Source organism: Maylandia zebra, linkage group LG9 (assembly GCF_041146795.1).
Source record: "Maylandia zebra isolate NMK-2024a linkage group LG9, Mzebra_GT3a, whole genome shotgun sequence".
Taxonomy (NCBI): domain Eukaryota; kingdom Metazoa; phylum Chordata; class Actinopteri; order Cichliformes; family Cichlidae; genus Maylandia; species Maylandia zebra.
Genome location: NC_135175.1, coordinates 3,150,001 through 3,170,448, shown reverse-complemented (window position 1 = coordinate 3,170,448; position 20,448 = coordinate 3,150,001). Strand labels below are relative to the sequence as shown.

At 41.8% G+C, this 20,448-nt stretch overlaps 1 protein-coding gene across 2 annotated transcripts in view; it reads left to right on the top strand.

Annotated features, from left to right (window-relative positions):
- The window catches only part of kcnh2b (potassium voltage-gated channel, subfamily H (eag-related), member 2b), a 255,409-nt gene that overhangs the window by 126,789 nt on the left and 108,172 nt on the right, over positions 1 to 20,448 (top strand). The window contains exons 1-5 of one of the 2 annotated variants that reach the window (XM_004568926.4): positions 1,753 to 1,827; positions 3,191 to 3,346; positions 4,510 to 4,726; positions 5,028 to 5,359; positions 5,440 to 5,651. In XM_004568926.4, the coding sequence (XP_004568983.2) occupies positions 3,208 to 3,346; positions 4,510 to 4,726; positions 5,028 to 5,359; positions 5,440 to 5,651 (900 nt within the window). In that variant the 5' untranslated portion in view covers positions 1,753 to 1,827; positions 3,191 to 3,207. Of the gene's footprint in view, positions 1 to 1,752; positions 1,828 to 3,190; positions 3,347 to 4,509; positions 4,727 to 5,027; positions 5,360 to 5,439; positions 5,652 to 20,448 lie in introns of those variants that run through there. The other variant, XM_012924041.4, reaches the window with a different exon arrangement.

The following is a 20,448-nucleotide window of genomic DNA, read 5'->3' as shown; positions in this document are numbered from 1 at the left end:
ATTTTCTAAACCCTTAAACAGCAATGAAACCTGTCAGCATCCACCAGGTGGACAGTCACCTGTTACAGGTTGGGTTTATAGGCTTAGAGTAAGGTCACATCTAACCCGTCAGAAGGAAATTTCACCTATGTGGCAAATCCAAATAGAAATCTTATAAGAGAGCAACTTCTAGGGACAGAATAGCTGTAACTTGATTTGAAAGGTAACATATTCCCATTTTGATGCATGCTCAATCATCCGGTCTGGTTTTGCAGTCAGCTTTCTTCCTGTTAAAGGCAGCTTTTCCTTCTTGTGGTCGCCCCGTGCCTACTCATGGGGATCATGTGATTCTCAGGGTTTTCACTCGTATGCTATGGAGTTACTACCTTACAGTCGAAGCGCCTTGAGGCAACTGTTGCAGTGGTTTGCGCTATGTACATATAGATATATATCTTCCTGATGTTGCTGTCATTCAGAATGTAGTGATTCCGAATGACAGCAACATCAGGAAGAAGGAACACGAGAAGCTTAAGAAGTACCAATGCTGGGGTACTTCTGAAGAAGCTGGAGAGGATGTGGAGGGTGAAAGTAACAGTGGTTCCAGTGGTAATTGGAGCACTCGGTGCGGTGACTCCCAAGCGAGGCGAGTGGCTCCAGCAGATCCCGGGAACAACAGCGGAGATCTCTGTCCAGAAGAGCGCAGTCCTGGGAACAGCTAAGACAGTAATAACACAGTGGCTTCCTCCTGGGTGTTAATGAGGAGGCCCTGCAACCAGAGTGGGAGTCCAGGTTGCTTTTGTACTTCAGTGCATGCGTGCATTCATGTTAGTTAGTGTACATATTAGTAAATATTACTAAATCTGTCACCCACAAACTTTCCAGCTTTCCAAAGTGTTCCCATGTATACAGGAATGATCCTGACTCAAACATGGGACATGTAATGATTTCCTATTAGATTAGGAGCTAGTCCTCGGATTATTAATGTCTCTAATGTAATTATATCAGTGAGGGAAAGATTTAATCCACATTAATCTGTTGATAATATTATAATTTCAAGTATTTTTCAAAGAATCTGCTGGAGGAGACACAAGCCCAAGCTGGTGCACTCCCAGTGCCAGTCCCGAACACAGACACACTCCATCCTGTTTCTTCATCAGTTCAGTGAATGAATATGAATGATTGTTCATATTTAACTCGGAAAAATAATAAAAGAGTTCAAATTACTTAATAGCTGAAGCATTATTGAAAGATCTTCTCAGACATATTCTCTGCAATATCTTTTACTTCTCACTCACTTTTTCACGGGACAGTCGCTTGCGGAGGAAAGCAAAGCTTTCAAATTTCTAGATTGTGTGCACGTTGTCCTTGCCACGTGGATGCAGAGCTTTGTAAAGCAGCTTTGGGGGTGATGCTCCAACACCTTCAGCGATTAAAGAAGAAAAAAGCTACAAATGCACAGGGAACGCTGTTAATGACATGAATGGACACGACCCAGTGACTTGTGAATGAACATCAGCCTGGTCATCTATACACATGTGCACATATAAGCACGCATTTAAACTGGCACATGTTTATATGCGTCGCTGATATGGCCAGATGGTGTAATCCTCTACTTTCCCTTGGGTTTCATATTTTTTCCCCTCCTGTGTTGGGATTATGCTGTTGTCCAATCGGATTTCGCCCTACTCTCCAGCAATGATGTGAGATGAATGGCAGGCTGGTGGGTGGGTCAGGCAGGCATGCAGTAGATCCTGCACGTTGGGTTGCACGGAATACCCAAGTGCTCCATATTGCGAAAACTGCCACAGCTTCCGTTTGCGAGGGTGCTCACTGACCATCACTCTGCAGGTAAGTTGCAGACGGGCAGATCAGGTATGAGAGGGAATTTGAAAGAAACTTTGTTTGGCGTCTATGTTTAAAGGCGACAGATAAGAAAAGAAGGATTACGGTGCAAAACTAAAAAGCTTAAGTTCTCAAAACGCTCGTGCACTTTAAGTTGATGTTGCAGACTGGATGCATTTCACTGTAGGTTTTGCTGGTGTGATGTTTGGAATCACAATGTCAAGAAAAACCGATTAAAATGTATTTAAACAGCGTGCAACAGGAGGACATACTTCATGGATCATTTTCAGTAAAACAAGAATATTTGAGAGTAAATTTATAGGATTAAATCCTTTCTGTTCAACATGAAAAGAAAAAAACAGTTCACATGTCCACTTTCTGTACTGTTTGAATCGTGGCATGCATCTATGTATCATGTATTTGGAGTTTTTGGAATATTTTGCAGTTTTATTTTCAGTGTGCATCTCATGGTCTTCTTTGAATAGGGGCCCAGTGCTCATTTGCCACATAATTCAGGAACCAGTATCTTATATGTGTGGTTGAGCTTTTCTTAATAACCAAGTGGAACAACCTTATTTACATATATGATGGACTGATATGTTTGACTCAGTTCAGAATGTTTTTCATGTGTAATTTTGTATTATGTGCTGTCATATTCGGGATGTCTGTTAGGATGTCTGCTTGGAGATAAGATTCGTTAGCCAGACTGATACTTGAGTCGAGTTTCTGCTCATTTTCAAGGACAGAAGGAAACTCACAGATTTCACTGTGTACACAGAATGTGTGTAATAGATGTCCTGGAATTTCCTCCACTTTGATACTATGTTGCAACAGTTTTGTCTTCACTTCTTTCAGTCAGATCATCATTTTACATCACGCTGCTGATGAGGATGATGACGATACTGCTGTGTGTATACATGCATGTTAATGCAATTGCAAGCTCACATTCATGGTGTCAAAAGCAGAATAGCAGCTTATTTTGTGTTTGTGCGACGCTCTCCTGTGTGTGGTTTCATTTCACGCTTACTTAGCTGTTTTAGCACTCGTGTGGCAGATTAGCCTCGTATGGAAGATGGTGTGTGAGCTGATTAAACACAGATGCACATTTAATAAGGAGAGAGAACCGTGTACTTTAGTATATTTGAGTGTGTGTGTGTGAAAGCAGGCCTTTGTAATTCACAGTGTGAGATGCACGGATGCATTTGAGACGCTCACACGATTCAACAAACTGATTATGTAGACGTTCACAAAGTCATTACACAAAGCTTGAACTCTGACTGAATTCTGACTGAAATCAAGTTTTAAACCCAGCCTCGCTGCCTGTGCATGCCATCGTAACCTGCCCCATCTGCTGCTCTGCCCCCTGCAGGCCAGTGCATCCTGTGTATGGTGGATGTGGTGCCAGTGAAGAACGAGGATGGCGTGGTGATCATGTTCATCCTCAATTTCGAGGTCATGACAGACGAGTCTCTCCGAGACCACAAACAGGAGCTGAACCACCGCCTGCCCACCTGGCTCGTCACAGGTAACCACGAGCGCAACGTTTGATGTTTGTCTGTTCTTCTCTGTGCTTTTCCTGTAACGTCACCGTTTACACAAAGACAAGAAAAGCATCTCTGACGCCCTTATGTGAATGCAGCTTTCGTTTCTGTTATTACACCACCGGTGTCAAACATAAGGCCCTGGGCCAGAGTTGGCCCAGCAAAAACTCAAATCTGGCCCACTAGACAGAAAGTGTGACGGTGTGACCCTTTGGGAAGTAAAAAACATTAATGTAAAAGTGACATGTGTAATTTGTAATTACTCTGTAACTGCAGTACAGTCGGGGTGATGAGCTACCACGACTTTTTCTTTCATTTCACCATTTTTTTCTTATAGTTTAAGTCCAGAGAATCACACTGACACATTTCTTGTACTGCAGCAGCGTTTGTTTAGCATGTGGAAAAATTAAAACTGTTTTCTTATATTTTGGCATCTCAGCTAAATTTGTAGTTGAACAGAAAGGGCAGCTTCACTTGTGTGTCCCCTAATATCACAATGTTGTGTATGTGGCCCGTGATGCACAATGAGACAGCGTGCTCCACACAGCTGATTGTGTTTTCTCTTTGGTTTAGTGAGGTATAAGTAGAGTGAGTGTCGTTTGTGGCTCAGTGTGGAACATTTTCGGGATGTATTGCTGCTTATTTAATTCCCATGTTTTTTAATCCAAATTGGACGTGATGCTCACTTTGCTTCACCTGGATCAACTGTTCATTCTGCCTTCCAGATAGACCAGGTGGTCCTGCTATTATTAGATGCTTTTGTTCTTGTAAATCCTGAATATTTGTGTTAAATGTAGCTGTCGATCTATGCTCTTAATGTCCTAGAGGGATAACCCAGGGGAGCAGCATCTGGAATAGGACACAGCAATATCCGGAATCAAGTATCTCATAACTTTGTGGCTAAGCCCACATTTTAATCCGAGTTGCTGCCCCTGCATTCTGGTCGATTGGTTTTGCAGCTTTATTCTGAAGGCTGATGCATGTTTAGCTCTTTCTCTGTCCTAGCATGACGCCTACCACTGAAAACATGCTCCAGCTGTTTGTGCTTGTCTCACTATTCTAATATAATACCCATTTCTGCCATATTGGAGGTGCACCTGTCACTCTCCAGGTTAATAGTCTTATCCCTCCTCCGTCTCACCACCAGGTCGCCCACGAGGCTTCAAGCTGCGTCTCCCCCTGCTGCGCTCCCTGTCCAACAGTAAAGCTTCTCTGGACGACGCAGAGGCCGGACACATCCCCACAGCAACGCCGGTGTCGCTACACCCAGAGGACCACCGTAGCCCCGAGTCCTTAGGTCTGGGGGAATTTCTGCCCCTCCCCCCACTGCCACCAAATCACCAGGAGAAGCTGAGTGGAAGCAGGTAGATGCTTGATTTCAACATTACTGCAGAGATGAACATGTTCACATTCTAAAATCACTCTAAAGTTAATTTCAGCTTTAAGCTACATGTTGCTGCAGACACTGGCTGCAAAGCTGCCAGCTGTCTGTGCCTCATCACCTCTGCTAACTCCAGTCACAGGGATTCATCTCTCGTGTTTATGGCCTTTTTGAGCTCATTGTGAAATTCTTTGACTTCAGTCAACAATGTCCAGTGTCCTGGCTGATTACCAGGACACTGGAGTCTCTCGGATCTGGAAATATTCGTTGTTTGTGTTTCCCAGATCAGTGCTACAGAGTTGGCCTGAAGACCGCCAGGAAGACCAACGCACCTTATTGTGCTCTGAGCCTCCAGTAGCCGTTCCACCACATCAAACTCACGGAGCCCACCTGGTGGGTCCCCTCACCCATTCCACACCCTGCGTAGCACCCCACCACCGGCTCAGCCTCAACCCCGAAGGCTCGGCCTCCAACTGTTCTCTGTCGCACAGCCGCTCGCGAGAAAGCTTTCACAGCATGCGTCGCGCCTCCTCCGTAGACGAGATCGAGGCCATGAGGCCGGAATGGGATCGGAAGAACCGGCGGCCAAGCATCCGGCCGGCCAGCAGCAGCACCGGTGAGAAGGCGCAGGTGGGATCAAATGTTTTCCTGCTGGTTTTCTTACCTGATTCTTGAACTTCATTTGCATATTTCCAGGTGCAGTAAACAGCAAGTTGAACATACTGAACTCCACGTCAGACTCTGACCTCATGCGGTACCGCACCATTTCCAAAATCCCTCAGATCACGCTCAATTTTGTGGATTTCAAACCGGACCCACTCATTGCTCTGCCCTCGGGGGAGATGGACATCATAGCACCCTGCAAACTCATTGACCGGACACACAACGTCACAGAGAAGGTCACACAGGTAGGACACAGTCCATGTGCAGTGTGCCCGATGTCCAGCAGAGGCATTATTTTTGTGACATTTTGCCAGCCTGCATAAATCATCAAGGGCCTGCAAGCCATTTGCACTTGTTGTAAGTGTTTCGGGGCAAAAAGTGCTTGAGTGAAGGCCACTGACCGAGTTTCAAAGAGATGATGATGCTGAAAGGTGGTAGGCCAGTAATCTGCTTACTTCTAACAGTCCAGAGGCTAGGCATAAGCATGTACTTCTGCACACATGAAAAACTGTATTTTTTCACGTAATTTGCTTAAAAAGACGCAATAGACACCTGTACTGAACTTCTAAAGGCAGGACAGGCTCATCGGAGTCGTTGTTCTGCTGTGCTACCGACTGCTGCATTTACCAAGCAAGGCATCTCACCCCAGACCAGCTTCTTGTCTACTTTGGATGCAGTTGAGGATTGTTTTTGTTTGTTTTTAAACTCAGAGGATGATGATGAGCCTGTGAGCTGGGATGTGCCATCACAGATTACCTGTCCTTGGCTCACAGTGTGCTGAGTCTTTGAACTGCTATATAGACTTTACATATGCATATTTCTGCATCCCAGTATGTGTTCTTACAGAAGTGACATCTTCATCTGATTGATATTTGCATAATAATCTGCTTTTTGTTAGCAAAGTAACGTTTTTATGTTTTTTTTATTAACGCCTGAATCTCCTGCAAGATCCAGAGGGCTTTACTTCTATCGAAACGTTATCATGCTAAGGTGCAGCTGGCAAAATCAAAGGGTGTGTGTGTGTGTGTGTGTGTGTGTGTGTGTGTGTGTGTGTGTGTGTGTGTGTGTGTGTGTATACACGTGTATTAGCCAGTGGTGCAGTTATGATACAGTGCAGATGGAGAAAGCAGTACCAGCTGTGTGCTATTTATAGAGCTGTTAGAAGAAAGGAAAAATCACGAGGTGGTTTCATCAGCACATATATGTCTGACATCCGTGTAACCTCCCTCCTGCACGACTTTACTGAATGAGAAGAGAGAAGAAGAACAGCGGGGGGTCATGTGGAAGGAAAAGGAAATCCTACGAAACAAGAGCCCCTAATAACATCACATAGTTGCTGAGTGTTTTTCTATATTTGTTGTGAAGCCCCATACGTTCCCAAAAGTCCCCTAAAGAACTGCCTCCGCCTGCCCTCTGACCTCTGAACTGTGGAGTCCAGAGTCTGCTGTTTGTCAGTCTATTCAGGGATCAGTGTACCTTTAGACTCAGCTGAATGTACGACTGTGGTTGAGCTTTAAAGCTTCGTACTCTTCAGTCTGTGTGGCAAATGCCTGGCAAACAGGGCTTGTTGTGAGCAGAGCGCCTGCCTTTCCGGGCTGTGCCTGTAGATGGCAGCATCAAATAGGTGATGACAAGCGCAGCGATCCCTCGGAGCAGCAGAGAAGAAGATGCTGAACGGCAAACAAGGCTAAATAATTTACATGTTTCAAAAACATCTGATGTCCTGAGGAAGAACTCGTGCAGACATTCTGCACATTTATGAGCTGCACACACTCAAACTGACCTTCTGTATGGGGGTCTAGAAGTGTGCTGACTGACGTATAACGCAGTTTAAACAGTGGACAGATATTTCAGTAGTGAAGCATGAGACGATTCCCTGAAAGCAGAAGTCTTTTTGGGGGACAAACATGTACAATGCAGTGATGCTCCTGGCCTTGGTGACTATAGTCATGTGTCATAATGAACAGTTATTTAACTTACTATTTAACTAACTAACTAGACTACAACACCCATACAATATACCCATACCTGCGCGTGTATGCTTCAGATACACCACAGGCAGCCGCACACACAGCAGGCTAAACTCACTCACACCCTGCAGCTCTCTGATACCCAGAGCTACTCACACATGCTGGCTCTTGACTCGGCGTCCTGTCACTCCCGTCTTAGAGAGCGTTTTATTGTCATTGTGCAGTTTCTTGCACAGCAGATTTGGGTAGCTGGACCACAAAGGTGCAAAAGTAGAGAAGAGAAAACAATCTACAACGAGGGAAAAACATAAAAAGCAATATATATGTATACATATGTGTGAGTGAACGATATACATGGTGTATGCATAAGAAACACTGAAACAGAAACATTGTGGGGCTGCATAGAAGGGCAGTTATATAATATAATAAATAAATAAATACAATTATTGACATTAAGATATAAATGGAGCCATGGATGGCACACAGCAGCAGAGCTGTAGGACCCATCATTACTATCTCCTAAAGATCTTACCGAAGAAATATAGTTTGTTGTGTAGTCGTGTTATTGTGATGTTAGGGAGACGTGTGCAATCAACGCTTTTAAGGCTGATGGATTTTTCTGTTTCCACTCCAGTGTTTTTAAAAACAAATGCAAGAATTGTGTTTCGATTATGTGGCATCGCAGAAGTTGTAATTCTTTGTTGAAGTGGTGATGACTTTTGCGCCTGTCATTATTTACTACACAGTGTGTCGCATTTACTTTCTCCCATTCTATGTGGCAGCGTTGTAAGTGTGTCAGAAACCCCACAGTGGGGCGACAAACTAGATTTCTGCCTCTTCTCTCCTTTGCAAATTGCAGCATTCTGCATTTTCTGATAAAGAAATGACTTGTGTCACTCCCTCATGAGAAGTCCACGGAATAAATGTGTATGTGTGTGTTACTGATGAAGCGTCTGTTTAAAGCTATGATGAGGAAGTTGTTTTGTTTCTGATGAGCCACCGATCTCTGAAAGAGTGAGGTTGCAGTACTAAAACCCATTTTTCTACATTTCACAAGTCTTACTGTTCATATTAAACCATAAAAAGCGAAGTGTGGCTTCTTGGAGCTCTGCTGGTCTTTGCAGGCCAAACAGTGATGCGCAGGTTCACTTCCAAAGTAGAAACAGAGTGGGAGAGATGTGCAATGTAATGCTTTAGAGGATTACGCAGCACATGCAGCTGAGCTCAGCTTCCACTGGAAGGTAGGGTTTGTTGGTATAACCTTCACATTGTATCGTGATAATTCAAGGAAACTATATGACTTTTACACTATAGAAGCAAAAACTGAATAATGTTCTGACTGCAGCTTGCAGGCAGCAGCATTTATCGGTGCAAACAAAACAAAAGGTGTTTTCCATCCTTCTCTATCAGTGAGAGCGCAGCAGCTAACTCAGACTGTGACTCCACAAGGTGCCAGCAGCAGCACTGCAGTGCAACAGTCATGACACGCCATAAAGCGTAAAGTAGTCTGGGTAGTTTTTAAATGTTTTGTTTTAGTTTCCTGGGAGTACGGCATCACTGTTTTTACTAAAGCAACCTGCTAACCCTGTAACTGTTCAACACTGCAGCACAATAGGAGCATGTTATAAAACTGACGTTGCTTTTTAACCAGCATTCTGCACTTTAATACTGTGAAGAATGAACAATGCTGAACGACACACATGTGTGTCTTTCACAAACTCTGCAACATTTGAAAATGGCCGATGCTATATATGCAGTCAGAGAGAGGTTGTGAGCCAGTAGTATATACCCTGTATATGAACGTCTTGCAGCTGGATTAATGCAGGTTGAACTGCACACTTTAGCTCTTATGGATATAATAACTTTTACCCATAAGAAGTGTTTTTAAAAATGAGGTGACATTTGTGCAAGATTTTTGCTGAGCACCGTGGTGGAAAAACTGTGGAGTGACAAAAATAGTCTTAATTAAAGTGATTTATTTGGTGCGTTTGTCTGAGCCAGCTTAGGCTCCAATGTTTTACTGGAATATATTTCTGCAGACAAACACGCACATAAATCAAGGAACCCTAATCAACTTAGTCATTGTTGGTGGTAATGGTCTCAAACTCTCTGTGTGCCATAATCCATGTTTCTCCTGTGTGTGAAGCCAGCGTGAGCTCTGAGCTGTGCTGCACAGGGAGCATGAATATAGGGCACTGGATGTATACTGCTGTTACAGACTGACATATTCCATCAATAAGCTGATTTTGCAGAACATGAGGAAAGGAAAAGTTGGGATGGGTATTGATACAGTGTGTGCCTCGTCTTCTGTGCCTTCAAAGTGCTTAATATATAAGTGTATGTACTGAAACACTGCATGCATGTAACATTTACAGATATTGATTCTGTAAAGTTGCTTGCACAGACTGAGGAAGTTATGGTTCAACAGCCAGAGGTTGTCTCTGCAGGTGAGCTTGCGGCAGAACCTCATGGCATCTACAGGTGTGTTTCCTGTGTGACGACAGTCCTTTAAAAACAACCATGAAGGCTTCTGAAGAGATTAGTGTCCATCCCTGCTTAAGTATTAAGTTAATGAGAACCACAGAGGGTTCAAACAAAGATGAACGTTTCCTCAGTGGAAAACATGCTTCCCTCTTCTCTCAGCTGAGTTTGATTCACCAGCTGTCTTCACGGGTGGTGGTTCGCTGATCTGATTGGTTAAATGCCACCTGTGATACAGCAATAGACAAAAGGTGTCTCCCATTACCTGCCAAAACATCCCACATAGTTCTGTGTGCAAAACCATCTGGAGTGTCAGGCAGTAGGCAGGCTGTGCATTTGTCCACCGACTGGACAAGAACTAAGTGAGCATATTCTCTTCTATTTTTGTTTTTGCTGTTCCACACATGCCAGGGCATCAATCCTATTTTCTAACACTGGCTTTAAAAAGTGGCACATAGACATCCTTTGACAGCTGCAGTGGGCTCAACCCACTTACAGCAGCTGAAATGCTTTAGAGTTGGATGCTGTGTTATAAAACTACTGCAATGTCACAGTCGAGCTTTAATTATGCACCAGGAACAATCTGCCGCAAACTTAAAACCATGTTTTGTTAAGATTAAAAGTAAACCAGGGGCTTTGATCAGAGTTAGATTCCCTGCATGCCCCTGCTCTGTTTGTTAGTGCACACTGTGGCTCTGCTCCCCGTTGTTGCATTAATTAATTCCCTATTAGTCAAAGTCTGATGATGAACATTTGCATAGGGTCATGAGTATGCATTAGCTCTCTGAATAGCGTGTGGCATGAATGATTTTAAAGCAGGTATTTTTAGTAGGACCACATATTTTTTGCTTAGAAAGCACCGAGCACTGGGGGGTGGGGGGTACTCTAATGTGGCTCTGCAGTTGTTTTGGTGAGAGATGCACCTCTGGCAAAGTCCCACAGCAGGGTTACGTCCTTTAAATAGGACAGAAGTGAGGGGTTATAGCAAAGTGTTACTGAGCCGTACGCTTTTCTTTTTTAACATCTGCAGGTGTTGTTTATGATTGATAGCCATTATAAAACCTTTTATATTGAATACACTTTATTCTGCACACACTGTATACATCCCTTTACCGTCACCACGTGTTTGTCATAGAACCATCGTCGGAGGATAGGTTGTGCTGTGCAGCAATTAAAAGAAAAAAGACTCTGCAAACATCGGATTTAGTAAGTGTTGGATAGCTCAAACAATCCTCATGTTTGCAGACATTTGCAGTGCCCTGTCTCTTCTTGAGTTAGGTTATCTTTATCATTTGGGACCAGTTTTTAAATTCCAACGTCTTAATAATTGGGTGAGAAAAGCACATGCCTGAGCGTCCCAGTATCTGTCAGTTAAATGGGCTAGAATAGAGTCTGGAAGCATGTGACACACTGTAATTTAGCCACCTGCTCAGCGGCTCTGCCTCAATGCCTCAAACTGATGGAGTGCTTCCTCCATGTGAGTTTAGTGACCCACAAAGAAACAAAGAAGCATGTTGTCAGTCTCTTGAAGAACGTGAATCAAACAAAAGGATTGCCTCCAGACCTTTCCTGGTGTGTGTCAGGAGTGAGGAGTTTCTTTGAGTGTGTGACTGTAGATGTACACAGTGAAAATAATTCAGCTTTGCTTTGGAATTAGGATTGTTATCCATCCATTGATTATCTTCCAATTTTCCAAAGCCAGGTTGCAGCGGCGGCAGACTAAGGCCTGAGTTAGAGCCTGTGGTATCACCTGCACAAGTGGCTGACATCATCGACAGCATTTATGCCTGTGCAAGGTGCATTATGTTTTAATTACCTTGTGGTCATGCCCCGAATTTTTATATGCAGCAGTAACTGCAAATAAAACACCAGGTCTGGGACTTTTTCCTCCTATTCTTTGTTGGGGGGGAGAGAGAGAGAGGGGGGCGGGTTTTAAGGGCAAGCAAGTTTTTTCACTTTTCTGTGTATTCACATTCATTCCGATAGTTTCAGAAATCCTTATAACTCCTTATATAGAGACAATGATTGTTTGATTGATTAATTGTAATCAGACATGCATAGGAGGAGCAGATGGGTGTGAACAAGCCAATCACAATAGTTGCATCAATGCAACGTGTAGTTACATTTGTACGGAGATGCAGATCTGGTGATGCCGTAACTAAGCATATGTTTTCAGAGGCTTTGTGGTTACAACTTAGTCCTGACATAGATTTCCCACTGATCCTGAGATATACAATCTCTCCAGCAGGTTCTGGGTCTACTCCCCCAACTGGCTCCTTTCAATACACTGGAGCAGAGGCTCTAATCCAAGCTCTGGATGCCTGAGGTCCTCACTCTGTCTTTAACGCTGAGCCAAGCCACCCTACAGAGGAAATTCATTTTGGGTGCTTGCATTCCTTACTTTTTCAGCCTTTGCCAAGATTTCATGGCCATAGTAAGGATTGGTAAATGGTAAATGGTAAATGGCCTGTATTTATATAGCGCTTTACTAGTCCCTAAGGACCCCAAAGCGCTTTACATATCCAGTCATCCATCCATTGGGATGTAGACGATCTGATAAATTGAAAACTTCGCCTTTTGGCTCAACTCTCTCTTCACCGTGACAATTCGTGCATTAATGCTGACATGAAGACGACCCAAGTTTAGCATAAACCTCCAAACCTCCAGTTTATGAAAAGCAAGCATCCTCCTCACACCTGCTACTTTGAGATCCTGTCCTTAAAAATCAAACAGAATTATAGAGAAGGAGCAACCATTAAGGAGTCCAACACCAACTGAAAACATGCTTAATGTTATGTCACAGACATGGACAGCTCTCACTTTTGTTATACACGGGCCTGGTGGAAGTAATGGTCCCAGAACCCCATATTCTTGCCCCCAGAGAAACTGGTCATCAGTCTTCTCCATGTCTAAAAAATCCACAGAGACATGGAGATTATAAAACTCTATCCGAACTCTCCACTAGAGCCTCCTTTCCAGCACCATGGAGAATCTTTCCCTTGGAGGATGAGGGTGATGTGTTGGCCTCGATGACCTTATAACAACAGGTCCTGCCAACCACCTCAGCAGTGGAAGTCTCTGCTCTCAACTTCCCTTCGGATACAAGATGCCAGATGGAAGATGTGGCAGCTAAAAACCCTACAGACATGGGCTTCCGCCAGCTGTTTCCAGTTCAAACAAACAAGTACTGAGTACGAAGTTTGTCTGGCAACCTTTCCCACCATCAGATTTCACTTGCCACTAGGTCACAGGTGTCGAACTCCAGGCCTCAAGGGCCGGAGTCCTGCAGGTTTTAGATGTATCCTTGATCCAACACAGCTGATTCAAACGGCTAAATGACCTCCTTGACATGTCTTTAAGTTCTCCAGAAGCCTGGTAATGATACTAATCATTTGATTCAGGTGTGTAGACCAAGAGTGAGATCTAAAACCTGCAGGACACCGGCCTTCGAGGCCTGGAGTTCGACACCCCTGCACTAGGTGATGATCTGTAGCCAGCTGTGCTCCTCTCTTTCATGATCCCACCTAAAGACTCCAAGAATACCAGGTAAACATCTAGCTGATGTTTGTTTGCTGCCCAGAGAAAACTCCACAACGAGCTCTCAGCCGGGGGCTTGAGAGTATCCCCGTACCAAGTGGCGGTCGAGCCTATTTGGTGCCCTGGGCGAACACTCCCTCTAACCCCCCCCCACACACACACACACACACACATAAAACATATTAAGGATTGTACATTAACATAAAAGGCTACCACAGCCATCATAATTCGTCATACAATGAGAACAGGACAAATCAACAACTGACGATGACTAATTAATATTAAAATCTGTAACATAATGTGATGTTTGGAGTTTAGTTTGTTATTGTTACTATTTTTACCATTTCTTCTTGGAGTAACTGTAACCCACATTATTTCCTTAGAGATTAATAAAGTATTCTGATTCTGATTGTTTCAGGATGACCTGCCATCATCCAATCACACATCTGCTTACCTGCATCTGTTGTTTCTCCTCCTCTTCTTTTCTCTTTTTTCTAAACTGAGCACCTGATGGCTTTGAACTTTTCTTGTCCATCTTCCACTGGTTTTAATTTTGCCCTCCAGTATGAACACCCATCCCCTACAACCTACACCTTAGTTCACAGATTCACTTTGTCTATGGTTTATTTCTGGGATTTCACACAACCCAGGATTCAAATCATGAATACATGATGGGCTTGGATTTACATCATTATGAATGAAATGTGCTCTATTTGGAAGCAGCCGGCCCCTCCCCTTTCGACGGCTTGTTTGAGACTTTAAATCATCAAACTGTAAATTTTAAATTGTTATTGATCCTTTACCCCGAGTCCTAAAGCGTATATTTATTTTCTGTATCATGATGTCTGGTGTTTTTGTTGGTTTGTTTTTATTTTCGTTTTATTTTGCGAGTTGATTATTAGACGCTGCTCCAGCCAGCCAGAGAATCTCCCGCCGCCCCGCCCTCTCCTCCCTGTACCGCCAGCAGCAGGCGCACCTCGCAAACGCAGGGCGCCCTTGCTCCCAGCAAATGGGCGATAGAAAACCGATCGGTGCCTGTGCCATTCCCGATATGCGCTGGCTGACGTCGGGGCAGCATGAGTACGAGCCCCTCCATGTGGGTGGTGGGCCCACAGGTTGTTGGATCCATATTATTTCTTTCTCTGCCCGACCAAGCCTCACGGACACAGGCCTGGCCAACAGATGCTCGCCTTTGAATGCTCCTCTTAGGCTACGTCCACACTAGCCTGGATAGATTTGAAAATGCCGTTTTCGCCTGAAAACGCTCCACGTCCACACTAACGTTTTCAGACGTTTTCACAGAGTTGTGCGTCCACATTGAAACGGCCGAAAACGCTTACGTTCCAGTCCTGTGCATGCGTGAAACGCAAGACGATGCGACCTGCCTCATTTCTGTTTGAATTTGAGGTGAGCTATTGTATCGACACCTTGTTGTACTAAAATTGATCCTTCCAATTAAATGAACCTAATTAATTCCACAGTTTAATTTAATCTGTCTGCCTTTTTCTGCCATCTCTGAAATATTAGGAGGATCAATCGACCAGTGGTAATTACAAAGCTCATATGAGCTCTTTATGACCTCCTGTCAGGTGTTTGAGAAACAGTGAGTCTAACTATTATCCCGTTTTCTAGTAATGAATCCATGAATTATTGTTGGAACAGGAGTAGAGTGTCATGGTGACTTTGAGGATGTTGTCTGTGCTTAACAAATGTGCTCATTCTCAGGCACATAATCTATACGAGAGTAATCTATTTCCCCCTCCTGCTGGTGAGAACCACCTCATTCAAACAACATTAGAGAGACATTGATTTGGCTATTTGTAACGCTCTATAAAACATTAGCTGCTTTCAAGTAGATTCTTGTGTGCCTTAGAGATAACACGACGACACATTTGAAGGTGGAAAATTTTACTCAACTTAAGGTGAAACGGAAATTTCTGCCAGCAAGTTTCACTTCAGTTAATTTATGGATTTAAACTAAATAATCAAATAATGATAAAATATTATGTAGAGATAATATGTCAGAAGGGGTCTGAAAAAGTTTTTTTTTAAAAGAAAACAAACAAACAGAAAAATAAGAACAGTTTTACTCCAAAACTCGAGCGAACACATTATCAGCCAGATCCCTTCCTGTCCGGGTGTATCTGCTCAGCAGGGATTGGCTAACTGAATCAGTCTCATTCACACCCAGGCAGGAAAGCTTCCCAATCTGTTTCCACTCTGATTGAATGCCTTTTACCTTTGTTGGCAGGCTACCTTTGTCTTCATCTCTCTCTCACACACACACACACACACACACACACACACACACACACACACAATATCAATGGCAGACTTTGAAAGCCAGGTGGCATGACAGAGGAAGTGAAAAAGAAGGTTCAGAGAAACCTGGAGAGACCGTGGGAGACCAAAGTGATACTGGGAAAGAAGAGAGGCTGGAACATGAAAGGAAGTCCAAGGAAAAAAGGGAAGACAAAGCAGACTGCTGAAGGGAAAGGAACACTGGAACTCACAGCTCACAGGGGGGAAACAAAATAAAGAAAAGAAAGAAATGCATCTGACTAATAAATCCAGGAATCTATCATTTCTCTTCATCACATAAACCAATGATGCACTCTTCTTGAATAAAAACTTCCCCTGCATAGTAATAATATATCTGCATGCTATACCCTTCCTAGAAGGCACATTAATGCTCCTCCAGCAATTGTAGTGAGATTTGTAAACCGTAACCACAAAGTTGACTTGCTGAGGCGGTCCAGCCTTTTGAGAGGAAGCCGAGTATATTTGAATGAACATCTTACAAAAAGAAATGCAGATATTGCGAGACAAGCTCGCATATTACGGAAGGAGAAAAAGACTCAAGCAACCTGGATGAGGAACTGTAAAGTGATGATTAAACTTAATGGAACAACAGAAGAAGCCAAGGTTATAACGATTAAGGATCTGGAGGAATTGGACGTTTATACGAGATAACATTTCAAGATAGGCAGACGGTTACGACCTATCACGGCTATGAGCTTAAAAACAATTAGTTCATCCTTTACCAGAACAGATGCTACTTCAGGTGGAAAAGGACAAGAGGAAGTTGTAAATTGGACATGGAAGAAGAAAAGATCAACTTAAAATATGTCGATAAATAAATGTGCGATTGTTAAGGATCCCTTTCTTTTTTGAGGTCAATAGATATTCTTAGAATAATAGACTCAGATCATAAACCATGATTTTGAAGCAGGTATTGGCCCTGAAAGGAACGTGCTTTATACAATTAATGTCACATGTGAATATTATACAGAGGAGCAATTCAGGGATAAGGTTGAAATAGCTAATACATTTTCATTCATTCATATTCATTGCAGAAGTTTTGCTTCGATTAAAGATTTTCTGTATAGTTTGAGAGGCAGGTTTCAAATAATTGCTCCGTCTGAAACATGGTTAGATGAGAAGAGGGGGTTTCTGTATCGAAGGGTACGATTTATACTTTGCAAACAGAACTAAGAAGAAGGCAGGAGGGGCGGCACTTTTTGTTAATTGTGATTTGAAATGTAAAAACGTTGAATATATGTCTGTGGCTATAGACGATGTAAGGGAGTCTGTGACAGTGGAGTTGGACATAGAAAGAAGAAGTAATATAATTGTAACGTGCATATATAGGAAACCAGGGTCACAGATTGAGTTATTTACAGAAGCAGTAGAAGACTCATTGAGTAAGGCTAAGGGAAATAAGACTGTATGTTTGTGTGGTGATTACAATATTGATCTTTGTAAAGAGGCAAATGATAAGGCTGCGTCAGATTCTTTGAATTATTACTTGGTAAGGGATTTTATCCTTTAATTATAAAGCCGAGTAGAATAACAGATAAATCAGAAACACTAATTGATCATATTTTCATTAATAGTTTGGAGAGTAATATTATGAGTGGCCTCATCATAAATGATATAAGTGATCATCTACCATCTTTTTTATTTTTGATTTAAATATGAAAAGAAAGGAAGAAGTTGGTTTCATGAGTCACAGAAGGTTAAGAAATAACGAGGCAATTAAGTTCAGACAAGATCTCATGGAAGTGGACTGGATTATGTTAATGAGGTCGACGTTGCATATGGAGCTTTTAAATACTTACTTGGCCTTGTATGATAAACATTGTCCACTGGTATCATTTAAGTATAAGAAAAAGAATAAGAATATGAAACCTTGGATAACTAAGGGTCTTGCAAATGCGTGTAAGAGGAAAAATTATTTATATAGGGACTATATAACACAGAGAACTAAGAATGCGGAAATGAAATATAAAGTTTATAAAAATAAGTTGGTATTTGTAATATTTTTAAAGAAGTATTAGGTAACAAGAACACACCCTCAGATCGGCCTATTTATTTCTTTAAGAATAATCAAGTTGTCGATGACAAGACTGAAGTAGCAAACGAATTCACGTCCTTTTTTGTAAATGTTGGACCCACTTTAGCAAATTTAATTAGGAAAAATGACGACCCAGAATATGAAGCCTGGAAAGGAGAAAGGCGAGTGGTTAATTCTATATTCTTGGCTGATATTACCATAAAAGAAATCATAGCAATTGTAGAAAACTTTAGAAATAAAAAATCTACTGACTGTGATGGTATAGACATGGTTATAATTAAAAAGACTTTAGACTGTATAAGTATTCCTCTTTGCTATATTTTGAATCTCTCGTTACAATCAGAAGTATTTCCTGAAAGAATGAAAGTGGCAAAAGTGACCCTCATATAAATCAGGAGATAAGCATAGTTTTAACAACTATAGGCCAGTGTCTCTTTTGTCACAGCTTTCAAAGGTGCTTGAAAAACTCTTTGCGCAAAGACTTGATAGTTTTATTGAAAAAAATCAACTAATAAATGGAAATCAATTTGGATTTCGTAAAAATAGATCAACGGCATTAGCATTGTTGACTTTCATTGAGGATATTTCATCTGCAACCCATAATAACAAATATACAGTTGGGGTATTCGTTGATTTAAAAAAGCTTTTGACGCGTTACAACATTATATTTTGATTTCTAAATTGTATAACTATGGTGTGAGAGGAGTGGCATTGAATTGGTTAAGGAGTTATTTAGAAAATAGGTCGCAATATGTACATTATCTCAGCAACACCTCTGAAAGATTGAAGATTGTATGTGGCGTTCCTCAAGGTTCTGTTTTGGGACCTAAACTTTTTAATTTATATATTAATGATATCTGTGACGTATCAAAAAGGTTACATTTTATTTTATTTGCAGATGACACAAATTTTTATTGCTCTGGAGAGAATTTGAAAGATTTGGTTGAAATTATGACTTCTGAGATGTTAAGATTAAAAAAATGGTTTGATGTAAATAAATTATCTTTGAATCTGACAAAAACGAAATTCATGATATTTGGCAATCGTGTAAAGGAGGAAGAAGTCATTATGTCCATTGATGGAGAATTGATTGAAAGAGTTACTGAATTTCGCTTTTGGGTGTAATAGTAGATGAAAATTTGACGTGGAAATCACATGTTGAGTATATTAGAAAGAAGATGGTTAAAAACATTTATATTTTGGGAAATGGAAGAGATTTATTAGACTATAAAACAATGCGCATTTTATGTTTTTCACTGTTTTTCTCATACTTTAGTTACTGTGTGGAAGTTTGGGGGAATACATATGAGAATACTACAAAACCTCTAAACTTATTACAGAAGAAAGTTATACGAAGGATTCATAACGTTAAATATAGAGAACATACAAATAAATTATTTATAAAATTGAAATGATTAAAATTAGGCGATTTAGTGAAACTACGCACACTATTAATTATGTTTAAGGCTAAAAATAATATTTTGCCTTTTAAGTTACAAAGAGTATTTTTAACGTGTTCGAGGAGAGAAGACAGCAGAAGGAAATTTCATTTTAAGCATCAGCTAGCTAGGACAACAAAGATTAATGAGTCCAGCGGTTAGGAGTATACGACTGTGGAAGTCTCTTCATTATAGTTTAAAGAGTTGTATAAATTTACATTGTTTTAAAAAGTGTTACATGCTTAAAACGATAACTCAATATGAAGAATGTGAATGAAATTGGAGTTAATTTAATAAGGATCCATTATTTTTTGCCTCGTTTATTTTATTTACTCATCTTTTCTCCTTGTTACTATGTGGAGTGGTACGTTCTGATTGGAAATGTGTTGTTAGGATAAATGTTAATGTTAGTTTGTTCCTTGAGTTTTGGTGCCTGCTTGCAAAATAAGTTGGATTGTAGATGGGGGCGGGGTTTAATATGAATATTTTCTACTTCCTGCTTTACTGATAGACAGTGTGGTTGGTTTGTCTGAAAGAACTAACTGTGGAAACTGTTGTACCAAGTGTGAAAGAAATAAATGAAATGAAGAATCTCACAGTCAGTTTAAGCCACACCTCCACCTATTAAATGACGGTGCTTATGCTCACCTGCAGTGCTGCTTGTTGTCCCACCCTTCCACCACCCAAGCACCCACCTTAGTTTCTGGGGGGGTATTTACTCATCAGTCCCCAACTTGTTTATGCCGCGTGTTTGTGGTGAGTGATGAACTCTGGGCTTGGATGCCAAACTCCAACTGTATTCTGTTTCTGTGATTAGTCAACTGAACCACCAGATGTGGTAATATGGGAACATCTGTAAGTTACAGATGCACCACCCATCACCAACTGTGGAAACCAGTGCAGTGAGATAAATTCACAGTTACAAACCACAAACAACCCAGTCTCGGATGGTTATGCGAAGCTGCCGTGTAGCGTTGGCTCTGCTCACCTAATCCGTTTTCTGTTAATTGTAGTGACGCATACACATGCTTAGTGAATGCATCCTCTTATCAACACTGTACTGTATCTGGATACGTGTGTGAACGTATTTTCCACAGCAGCAGGAATGTAACCTCACAGTGCAACAGAGGAATGATGTCATGCCACACAGTCTTCATCCTTCTCTGCTTCACCTCGTCTTATTTCTCCACAAATCCTCAGCGTACGTCACATCCATCCTCACTTTCTTACTACTTCTGTCATTTCTCTCGCTTCTCCT